The 11732-nt window shown below is 42.5% G+C and overlaps 1 protein-coding gene across 3 annotated transcripts; it reads right to left on the reverse strand.

The window, feature by feature from the left end:
- Positions 1–4336: 4336 nt before the first annotated feature.
- Positions 4337–11524, reverse strand: ALKAL2 (ALK and LTK ligand 2). Of its 3 annotated transcripts, none has more exons than XM_051613357.1 (5): positions 11250–11524; positions 9419–9750; positions 6950–7003; positions 6774–6854; positions 4337–4401 (listed from the first exon to the last, which is right to left on the reverse strand). In XM_051613357.1, exons 2-5 carry the CDS (start codon positions 9675–9677, stop codon positions 4337–4339), a joined length of 459 nt encoding a protein of 152 aa, XP_051469317.1. In that variant the 5' UTR covers positions 9678–9750; positions 11250–11524. The 3 variants fall into 3 exon arrangements, with proteins under 3 accessions (XP_051469317.1, XP_051469316.1, XP_051469314.1); XM_051613356.1 differs by lacking the exon at positions 11250–11524 and adding an exon at positions 10743–10814; XM_051613354.1 differs by lacking the exon at positions 11250–11524 and having other exon boundaries at positions 9419–10053.
- Positions 11525–11732: the final 208 nt, after the last annotated feature.

Consider the following 11732-nt stretch of genomic DNA (forward strand, 5'->3'; position numbering starts at 1 on the left):
TTCCCCCACACCTTTATGAGAAAATGTAACCGGCTCTGTGCAAATGTATCTAGAAATCCATCCTCTCTCCAGTAACTTGAGGTTTTTTGCAGCCGCTTTTTCTAGACAGGTGACCACTGAATGCTGCAACTCTGCCTACCCAGTTTGATGTGTTTCTTACACAACCTGTTTATGCCCTTATTTTGAAGTAAAAAATAAACTATTAGTCCACAGGAACTGCATAGGTGAGACACTGCTCTTGCATGCAAACAGATTCAGCTGAAGCTTATGTGTCTTATACACACTGGAAGTCTTATATGGTAGATAAAAAACAGTGGTTCTCTGATGCTAGAGTTCTGATTTCATTTTTCCCAATTAAAATTTTAATCTTGTCTGTCTGAACATAGGTAACTGTCTTTCCCATGATCAGTGTGAAATCTCTGGTATTCTGAGTGTCTCTGCATCTTCTACTGTTTAATTTGTAATAGAATCATTTGAATGCAAAGTCAGTCAGACTTGACATAATCCATTGGAAATTAAGCTATTGGTGCATACAGAAATACTTGTTAGTAGTATTTAAACATATTTAGTTTTGCCATTTTTAAAAATCTATTAGGAAATGTAATAATGTTACAGAAAAGCTTAATGTAATTCAGAATTTTTCTGGCTTTGCAGACAGGACAAACACTTTTTTTTTAAATATCCTTCCTTAGTGATGACGCTGATGTAAATTTTCCTTGTCCTGCATTTTCATCTAGCTTCTTTTCTGTATGTATGCCCTTCCTGTACCCTATTTAAGCTGTGATGTTTAAAAACAAATTAATGTGCTTTTGGTTTGATCAGTGTTTGTATAACTAACAAGTTAAACACTGAGAATTTAATAAATAGGTTTTCATTTGATACTAATGGGACTGTGCAGCTCACTGAAGGTGAAAAACTGGAAGTACATAGGATGCTCATTTGTCATCTCATCTATAACCTGCTTTTGTATGGATATCCAATCAAAAGCTGTGGGGTTTAGATTGCCAGTGCTTAGCTAAACTGCGGTTTTCTAAATCCCTGGCATTTCTGGAAACCCTTGAAAAGGTCCCAGACTTTTAGCATTGATCAATCTGTTGTACCTTTTCTAAAAAATATTTCACATAGTCTGTGTTACGTGCCTCAGTCTAGGAAAATGAGGCTAGAATTTAGATGAAGGATGGCAGGTAGTCTTAATGGACATCCAGAATACTGTTTGACTACAGTCTCTGTTAAGAACAGGGGTGGCTATAAAACTCCTTTCTCCTTTCATTTGATTCTTAGTTTTGTTAAGGAAAAAAACAAAAACAACAAACAAACAAAAACAAACAAAAACAGAACACCAACAAACCAAACCAGCAATATTAACTGAAACCAGCCAAACCCTACAACCCTACAAACTCCAGTTTTAAAAAGCACAGATAAAAGCTATTGTAAAGGCATGACAGAGCTTTCCAGATTTGGTTCTAATCATCTGTGCTTTATGATAGAGATTGAGTCTGTAAGAGACAGCTAATCTATTAAAAAGGAGAATTTAGTGGTTAAAATATCAACATAAACTTCAATGTGCCAGTAGAATTTTGTAGCAGAAGTTCCATGTGCTAAAGTAAAAAAAATCCCTAGTGTGAAAAACCATGTAGAAGTCTGCTCTAATGTGAGCATCAGATCACAGATCCATGCATTGAAGATGGTAAAGTTCTTAACATCTGGTGCTAGCCACAGAGATCCCACAATATGGAAAACTCAGAACTGCCTATTAAAAGGTGGAGCATGCCACACTAGTGCATGCTGGTTGCCTATTTAATTCAAAGCATATCACGGGAAGTTGTGTATTAAGCTGTATTTTCTAGAAGAAAAAGGGTCTGCCTTCACTGAATATGCAAAACCCACATTTTAATTCCACCTTCAGTTCTTTTATGAAATGAAATTGTGCTCCATGTTGGTCTGAATAAGAAACTGTAAGAGAGAAAGCAATTAAGGGCTGTTGTCTTCATTGTTATAAAACACTTGAAGCAAAACTTAAAGAGCCCAAATACAGGTAATATTATCAATACTAGTAAGTAGATACATCAGAGTAGGGAATTATTTTCTCCCATTCTTTAGAAAGTTTTGTTTGTATCTTCACATCCTATCATGCAAACACAATCTCATAATATGAAAGAACAGTTAACTAAAGTATTTCATATCTGAAGTTGTGAGTGTTTTTAAGAACATCTCATTTTACTAAACAACTCCCATTTTTTGCAGGTGAGTATCACATTATAGCTAGTTTGTCCCATGCTTTCTGGATTTTACATTTGACAGGTTGAATCCCTGGCATTTTTCCTAACTAGGAGATGTAAGGATTTACCTATTTGTTAACTTACTGTTTTCTAATACTATATGCAGTTGTTTCCATTATTCCATCCCTGAACACAGGATGTATGGTAAGGTTCCTCTCCATGGATGCATGTTTCAAATTAAGAAAACAAGTAATGTACGAGTTACTGGGTGTTAAAAGCATTCTGCATTGAAACTGAGCTAGTTTCAGTTTATGTGAGGCAGAAAATACTTAAAGAAATGTTGAGGAATTTAGCATAAAGTGAGGATGCTAAATTACATCTAATGATTTAATATATTACCTCTGCCCCTGTAATTAGAAAAGTCGTTCCTAATATCTAGCTGGAATCCTTTCTTCTTGTGAAGTTAAACAAATTATGTCTTATTTACCCACACTGGATACAGTATGGCTTGTAGCCACTTTTTATGAAACTGAATAGCTCCATCATGTTTTCCCGCAGTTAATTTTTCTTTAGATTTAAGTAATCAAAATACCTTTTAGCTGTAACTGTAAACTGTATTTTTCTAGGTCTTTGCTCATCCATGTTGCTCTTTTTTGAACTCTTCAAAGAAGCACCCACAAGTCTTCATGGTGTCCTTAATTAAATACTGTATTCCAGCAACAGTGATTATTTTAAGTGTTTTATAAACAATGTTACTATTTATATACTCCAGTATATTGTCTTTTTTTTTTTTTTTTTTTTTTGCAAGTGTGACATGGTTGACTTGCTTAGTTTGTGATCCACTACAACTCCTGTTTTCTACAGGTCTATCTAGCTATTCACAATTTGCCAGGTATTTCTGCAGTGACTTTGTAATTGGGCTCGTTCTTTTAAATTTTATCCTGTTTTTAGACTATTCAGCTTATTTTTCCAAGATTATTTTCAAGATTGCACTCAGCATGTTTCTCCTAAACTGCTGTCATCCATAAATAGACTGTCTTCTATCACCCAAGTTATTAATTAAAATATTGAACAATATTATACCCATAATGAAGCTGTGTGACTCTGCTCAACACACTTCCAGTCTGACAGTTAAGCACTAATAATTCATTTGCGTGTATTTCCATTTTTCTGTTTCTCTCTGACATTTCCTTAGCTTGCTTTTGAGAATGCCATGCAAAACAGTGTCAATGCTTTAAAAAAAAAAAACTTAAGATGTTTAGAATTTAATGCTTCTCCTCACTGACTTTCACTCCAAGATGTGTATTTTGTCACAGAGTTAAATATCTTGGTTTGACAGCACTTGTTACTAAAAAATTCTTATGAATTATTATGTATCCCTTTGTCAGAGGTCACATTTTTTGTCTCAGGCGAAGGTTGAGGACATATTAGTCCTTTCGTATACTTACGTGTCAGATTTCTAGAAATACAAATAGTTTGGAAATACATCTTCCTTTGTTTGGGTTTTTGGTTTTGTTTCTACTTTTGCACATGGTGAAATACCCAGAACGAATAAACCCACAGACATAAGAGGTGAACACAATGAAAATCCAAGAAATCCGAGTAACTTAAGTTTATCAATGCTCCTAACAATAGATTTCAATTTAATTACTGTAAAAGCACCTGTGATCTATCTGTATTTATAAAGCTTTCATGTGTATAGCTATGTATATATTAACTCATACTAAAATGGACACCACAGAGTTACAGCTGCTCACATAAAAGGGCTGCTGTTGATACAGGCAACTGTGTACTGAGTCAACTCTTGAGAAGTAAACTACAGCTGTTGTGTATTGTTCTAGAACAACAAATTCACTATCTGCTAACTGTGTGCTGCTATGAATAAATCACAGCTGATGCACACCAACTTTTATATGATGACTTCCAGTAGGGGGTACCGTTTATTTATTGCCAATACTTGCCAGATTAAGCCAGTCCCTTCAAGTACTCTAAAGGGGGGAATACCTTAGCCAAGGGACAATTGTTACTATACCCCCATGAATTTTCATGTATGAAACACAAAATCCACTGCTTTGCTATGCAGTAGAACGTCATCACTGCTATGAAAAAGCTTACCTTCATCCTTCCATGCACATTGGGCTTACTGCCAACCGAGTAAGAAGCCTGGCACATCTTTTATAATCTGTCATGAAAAAAGAGCATAAATAGGTAACTAAAGCAACCAAGTTTGCCTTTAAAAATAAAAATAGGTAACAGTGTGCAAATTAATTGTTGTAATAAAGTTCAACGCACACCTTAGTTTGCAACAGTGTAGAAATCAGCTCCTTCAATTTAGAAATGGAGTGTGTAAAAAATGCATAACTGAAAGCCATGTCTAATGACACATGTAACTATACAACCAACTTCTGCATACATACTATCTATAAATAAATGGCATGAATATGCCTGGAGGCTCTCCAAGTGTATGTATGTATGAAAGTTTATACATCTGTGACTGTGCTTAAGTGTGAGATCTAAACATGTGACTGTAGTATTTCCATACTAGAGGACAAGTAAGTAGTGCTCATTCATGTTTAAAATTCAGCCCTCAGTAAGCAAGTCTATCAACTTAGTACTAAGTAATGCAACTCAGATAAATTTTCCTCCTGCAAAAATTTAAATTGGACAAATAACATTTCCTAGTCATAGGAATGTTAAGTCCAGCTCAAGTAGGTGACCACATCTTACAAATTCATTCGTAACTGTTTCGCGTCTTATCTTAAAACTAGTAAAATTGTTTTTTTCTGCAGTAGTCCTGTTGTTTGCAGTTCTTACTTTAAGTACCTTCTGCATTTTGAAGCATTCATGCTAAGGGACAGAACCAATGTGAAACTACAAAATTAATCAAGATTTTTTTTTCCTTTATCATGGCAAGCTGAAAGCTAATTTTGAGAAAGCTGGTTATGCACAGACAGCAGAATAAATTACTCTTTAGGTGCCTATGCTGTACGCTGTACAAAGTACTAGAAGGTATGCCAACTTAATGCTTCTGTCATGACTAACACTGTTGCAGCATCATAGATGCTTTTCATTTCTTTGTGTTTTGTTTGGCCTTCTGAATTTCTACACAGAATGCACAGTACTTGAATCAGAATATTATCAAAAAGTAACACCATACTGCATATAAATAATTAAAGCAGGTTATCTCATTTTTCTAGAAGAAAGTTATACTTTCAGGAGATACTAGTCTGGTGACCAATGTTGATTTTCCTTAGGCTTTATTCCATTGATGAGTAACTACATCTGATGTTTCCTAGAGATCCAGTGTTAACACTCCCTAACTCACAACACAGTTATGCTGTAATTGCCATTCATACGAATGTTCCTCCATTATCCAGACATTAAGCTGGTGGGTATGTCACCCGTCAAGAGGAAAGGGTAATTCAAATTTTAAGACCAACTAGGTTTTAGCTTCACAGCTTGGAGTACTCATTAGTGCTGAGTCAAGTGATTTTTATATTGTGATCCTTATAAGAAAAAGTAATATGACCATTTGGTTGTTCAAAACATTCTAGTTATGAACAACTTCCATCCTCCATCCATGTAAATGGAATGTGATCTGGTTAGCCATTATCTATAAATCCTTATCTTTTGAAGGTATTTCTAATCTGAAGCCTTACAAATAGTGAAAAAGTCTGCAATTCTTACCAAATATGCCTTTAAAATATATTGGACTGAGATATTTATTAATACTTGAAACTTGGAATCTGTAACCCGTTTCTATTTCCAGCTTTGCTTCTGACCCAACTGGTTGACCTCAGACAAGTAAAATAAAGCATGCTTCCATTCTGAAAAGGCTGTACTAAAATAGCATCTACATACTCAACAGGTCCACCTCAGTGTTAATCTAGAATCCTACCTACTGACTGGTAAATGTCAGTGTTTGATTTTATTTCTTTTAAGTCTCTGTGCTGCTAACGTGGATGAAAGATGATAAGCTCAACTTGCTTACTTGTCTCCATTGGCACTTTTTTTTCCCACTAAGCCTTAGGAAGTTGTACTTTTGTAATTTACTGAAGACAAGGGTTGCAAAGATTCTCCGTTAACATCACTGGTAGACTGGTAACTGAACAGTTAAAATACAGAATGTTGATAAAATATGTTTTAGAGAAATAATCAATTAAATGGAAATAGCCCCACCTGGATTTCTGATCCTATCTTGAACTTGCAGCACTAGAAATGGTATATGAGAGGTTTGTGAGAGAAGTCATGTATTTCTACGAAAAGCAAACACCTTTGGTTTGGAACCAGAGGCATATACATCAGTACCTAAGGAAGCAGAGGTTACAGCCATTTTATGCAGTGTATTTGCAGTGAAAAAGTTGTGTTTTCTTCACTGTAATGCTGATGCTGGTCTAGCAAGGGTGTGAAGTGTGCCAAGAACAATTTAGAGCGCTCCAAATTCTTCACTGCAAGGAATGGCTTCTAACATTGTATCACTACTGGTACCTCATAGAGCTATTCAATTGTAGAGTTTTTCTGTTGTTTCATGGAAGTTCTGGGTTTGGCACTTACACGCTGGGATGGTGCAGTCTCTTGTATTGTGATAAAGCCGATGAAAGTGTTTACTACATTTTGGGCTAAAGTAGAGTGGACCTGAAATACAAAGAAAAAGTAAGTTATGAATCAGCACAGCTCAGCTTACAGTATATACATGAAATGATGGATAGCAATGCAAAATTAAAGCATACCTGTTAAGTGCTTTAAGAACTTGTCTTTCATCCTCAGATCTCTGGGAACTATTTCTGTTGGACAGAATAAAGAATTGTCACTCTGCTGCACTTGAACTGTGCTTGCCAAGCATCATATGAGAAAATGGAATAAACTGTCCGGCAAACATCACATCTTGACAAATGCGCAGAGGACAAAAGTCCTTTGCATCCAGTAGGCCCAAGTGTAAGCATTTGTTTGACATAAAAGTCACTGTAAAATGCACTGTGAAACACATTCTGATGATGAAACAAGTAATGCCTCTCAGGTGTGCAATCATTTATGATGATGACAGTTAACTAAGAGTCAGACTGTAACTCTCTATTAACGTTATCAAGTTGATGTAGATTTAAATTACTCCAGAAATTCTAGTTCATGGTTACTCAAAAATTGCATATCCTGCTAGTGGTAAAGACCCAAAGATATATTCAAGTTTGGTTTAGTGTCTTCAGATTCTCTTACCCAAATGTATCCGCTCTTTTGTCACTGGTATGTTTCTATAAGCATTGTCCTTCTGCAATCCTGCAACTGGATTGATCTCCTTACAGGAATCCTTTTTTTCCCCCTCTAGCAGTAAATAAAACTCACAGGAAATGATCCCAAGCAAATTGCTCTCTTCTGGCTCGCTGTGTTTGTGGTTTACCGCCTTGTGTTTTGTGTTCAGCAGATGGCAAAATGAAACTGGTTTACTGAAATCCATTTTAGCCCTAACCTTTGCTTGTGTCTTCCTGATTTACAGCTATCTTTGATTGCTTTCCGTTACGAACTCTACGCTGATAGCTTAGTGCTGATTGTGTATGATATACTACATGGTGCTTTATTTGTCCATAAATGCCTAAGCAGCCTTTTTCATTCCCTTGGCACCTCTTATCAGATATAAAAGAGAGAGCATTTCCATCCAGATCTGATTCACTTGTGAGGATAGACACTTCTCGAAAGTCATTCTTCATTTACTTCTAACTTTAGCCAGTGTAAGTAAAATTGACCTTATCGTATTTGACCTAATTATGTCATGAAGAGCATTAAAAACACACATGCTTCACTCAGAAATTTCCCGTGGGACAGGCTCACTTGCAAAGTGATGCCAAAACTGAAATGAAAGACTCTTTAAGCGGCAGTTCCTTTCCAGAGTTGCTGGGAATAACTCCATTATAATAACAGAATGAAAAATCCTGCTTAGGAGTCAATCACACCACTACCAACTAATCTGCTCTGATGTAGGTTTATTATTTACACAGGTAACTGTTCAGCACAAACCAGATGTTTTGCACCAATATGCTGATGTAGGATGGCCAAAAACTATACCCGTGTTCCACATTGAGACTGAGAGTTGTGCAGATCCGGATTCCCTGCTTAGTCTGGTGTCCGTAACTTTTCAACATTTATTTTTTTAAAAAAATGGTCTCACTATGCTGATCTTAAGTGGAAGAAAATTGTCTTCCTTTGTATATTCCTTAATCATCCAGATGGAGAAGTAACATTTTCATGACAAACACCAACAAATGCAATTCATGAAGATATTAGAAGATGAATGAGAATTAAGAAAAGGTTCAATTAAGCTTAATGAGATCAATAAAGACAAAATAAATAGCATACTAGCAAAATAAAAGCTGGCTTGGAAAAAGGTGAGTAGACATCTTCTGGAAAATATTCAGTCATTTTCAGTAGGAGGGGTAAGGTGAGCAGCAGTTATGCTGTAGGGGTTTGGGAATGACAATGAATGACAGTAAATGAGACATGAGCTTTCAGCTGGACGCACAGAAAAAGTGGTAACTACCCGTCACTCCGTGGCTTGGTATGACTGCTTCCGGACTGCTCCACACAACCTTGGATGTCTTACAAAGCAACCAGGACTTTCCATGGGAGGTTAAAGAGCCACTCAAATAAGTAGTCCTGCAGGGGTGCCCCTTCGTAGCCATAGCTTGTACAGTGACAAAGGGATACCGTGTTTCAGTTCCCTAGTATTTCAAAGGCCCTACCTCTGAAGTTGTAAGAGGGACTAAAAAGCAGGGCAAAAAGTTTAATGAAGCTGAGCTGCAGTAAAGGCTTCTAGATGCGATATGTATAAGGACATACTGTAGTCCTGCAGGGCACTGAAACTACGCACATTTTAGAAAGTGGTAAACTTCCAAGAAAAAGAGCATTTTAATCCTTTATTTCTTTGACCTCAGCCCATTCCAGTCTTTTTACCCTTATTAAAAGGTTTTGTTCAAAACCAACACACAGAAGTCAGACTTTCAGTTGAGTTCATTATCCAGAGTGTAAGAGACTCTGGAGCTTTTCTATTTCAAATTTCCCATCTGTGTCAGTTTCTGATACCTAAGAGAATCTGCAGGTATTCTGAGCCATTCATTCTTGATATCAAATTAGTAACCTGATGTGATATCCGATTCACCAAGACACCCTATAGGAAAACAAAAAAGTCTCCCAAATAATGGATTGTGACTTACCAACTCTCTGCTCATCCTGGTAACCTTCATAGTCAGCCACTTCCCTTCGATCTAAGTTATAGTCATCTTTGGAGAAGTACTGCACCCCACTGTCCTTCTCCAGGTGGTACCTTTTCAGTTCCTGAATGATTTCCATTATCAGATTTAAGAGACTTTGCCTGTCCTTCAAATCTGCAGAATCAGTTTTCTCTTTGCAATATCCTGCTGAGAGCATTAAGAGCACCAGCCCCAGCAGCTCAGGAGACCTCAGTCCACTCATTGCAGTCTGACCTGAAGGGTGCAGGAGCAGATGAAAAGGAAGGGTCCGCTGCTGTGGGAGGCCCCCTATTTGACTGGAAGAGAAAAACGGGGCTGGGTCAGAGGTGGGGAGACTCATAGGCGTGAAATCGGAAACGTGACAGGAAAGCGCAGAGACCGCTCCGCAAGTTACAGGAGGTGGGAGCTCAGCCTGCTCCGGCAGTCCCGCGGCGGGGCGAGCTGCTGCCTGCACCCCACGGCCAGTAGCACCCCACAGCCAGTAGCACCCCACCGGGGCCCCGCGGGAGGGCGGGCGCGCAGGCGCCAAGCGGGGCGGGCGAGGGGTGCCTCGGCGGCATTCCCAGCGCCTCGCGTCCTGGAGGAGCGGATCCACGGTCGCGACGGGCCAGAGGCGCGTACCGCCCCGCCCGCCGCCGCGGAGCAGAGGAGCGCGGGCGAGGGGCCGCAACTTTCCCCGAAGTTTTTCGCCGGGCTGCGCACCGAGCGAGTCTCCGGCACCCGGCCGTGGGGCCCCGCGTCTGGGCTGCGGGTGGTGCGCGGCTGGGGGGCAGCCGTCCGGGGGCAGCGAACGGCAGCACCAGCCTTCCCTTTCTCTGTCCCTTTTCCCTCCCACATCGGGGAAGGGGCGCGGGCGGCCGCGGCCACGGCCACCTCCCCAGGGAGAAGCTGGGAGCGGCAGGCAGCCGCGGCGAGCGACGCTGCCTCATCCCCTTCGGACGGCTCGCTGTCCCGCCGCTGGCTGCCGGGGGCTGCTGCGCTCCCGGCCAACCCCAGCCCGCGGCTCTCACCGGCGCGGCCCCGCAGAGCCGCCGGCCCCGCCGCACGCCGCTCTCCGGCTCAGCGGGGCGGGAAAGGTGGGGGCGTGGAGAGAGAGGGAGGAAGAAGGGTTGCTGGCCCTTCCCGGCCGCTTTTACCTGTCTCTCCGTCCCAGAAGCCGAGGTGTCTTCCCCGCGGGAGCCGCTGCCCGGGCTCTCCCCGGATGGCAGCAGCCCGCGAGCGGCGGGGAACCCAAGTTTTCCGCTGCTGGCCCGCCCGCCCCCCTCCGACCCCTGCGCTCCCGCCGTACCACAAACTATTCCATCTCCTCCAGCCCCAGCGCAGCCGCTTATATAGGCTATAGGATGGACATGAGACGGCAGATAGTATCGACTTGGAAGTGGGTGGAAAACAATAAAAGTCCACTTGGCAACCTCGGGAGCGTCGCTGCTTGCACAAGCCCCCCCTTCCCGCCCTGCCTTCCCTCCCGCCCCGGTCTCCCCCCTCCCTCCCCCTTGCTCGGCTCTCCCGGGCAGGGCTCAGTCACTCCTTGGTCTCCCTCCGACGTAAGGAGACGGTCCCAAGAGTGTGTGTGTGGACTGGGAGGGGGCGGCGGCGGGAAGATGGGGACAGGGGACGGGGCGGGGGCGCGCCTCGCCCCATCCTTTAATTAGAAACGCGCTGAGAAGACCCTGAAATATTGATGGGCTTGGCGTGGCTGTCAGGCGGGTCCCCCGCCCCGCGCCGCAGCTGACAGGCTCCGCACCGTACCCCGCAGGGGGCCGCGTGGCGGGGGCGGGCGGGGAAGTCTGCTTACCGGGAATTCCGGGCCCGGCTGCGGCGGGGAAGGGGAGGTGTTGGGGCGGGGGAGAGCTGCAAGGGAAGAGGAAAGCTATTTTCTGCCGACCGGGAAATTCGCGGAGAGGTGGCTGGAGCAGGGTCTGGGTGGAAGAGGCGGGCGTGTCGCGTCGCCTTTCTCGCCGATTCTGGGCAAGGGCAGTCCCGGGTGGCCCGGCGGCTTCCTGGGCTCTCGGCGCGGCGCTGCCTGGAAGCGCTCCCAGCGGGGCGGGTGGGGTGAGGAGAGCGCAGGCAGTGCCTCGGCGGCAGCGCCCTGCCGGCTCCCGCAGCCGCCAGCTCCTTCGGGAAAGGGGGACAGCCCGAGCGCAGGGGAGGTGCTGGCACGGGGGAGCCGGCGGTGGAGGGCGCGACAGCCGCCCCGCAGCGGTGTCCTGTCCTGCTGGAGCGAGACCCCTCCTGCCACAGCCGCCCCAAAACCTCCTTCCCTCCTCCCCATTAATAA

This window comes from Apus apus, chromosome 3 (genome assembly GCF_020740795.1).
Source record: "Apus apus isolate bApuApu2 chromosome 3, bApuApu2.pri.cur, whole genome shotgun sequence".
Classification (NCBI taxonomy): domain Eukaryota; kingdom Metazoa; phylum Chordata; class Aves; order Apodiformes; family Apodidae; genus Apus; species Apus apus.

What these genes read in the sequence shown, in the direction of transcription:
- ALKAL2 (XM_051613354.1), bottom strand. Translation starts at nt 9,794, where the DNA reads ATGAGTCTCCCCACCTCTGACCCAGCCCCGTTTTTCTCTTCCAGTCAA. An exon ending in CCAGGATGAGCAGAGAGTTG is followed by an intron (nt 7,004 to 9,418) that starts GTAAGTCACAAT and finishes TCTGTCCAACAG; the next exon opens with AAATAGTTCCCAGAGATCTG. An exon ending in GTTCTTAAAGCACTTAACAG is followed by an intron (nt 6,855 to 6,949) that starts GTATGCTTTAAT and finishes TTTGTATTTCAG; the next exon opens with GTCCACTCTACTTTAGCCCA.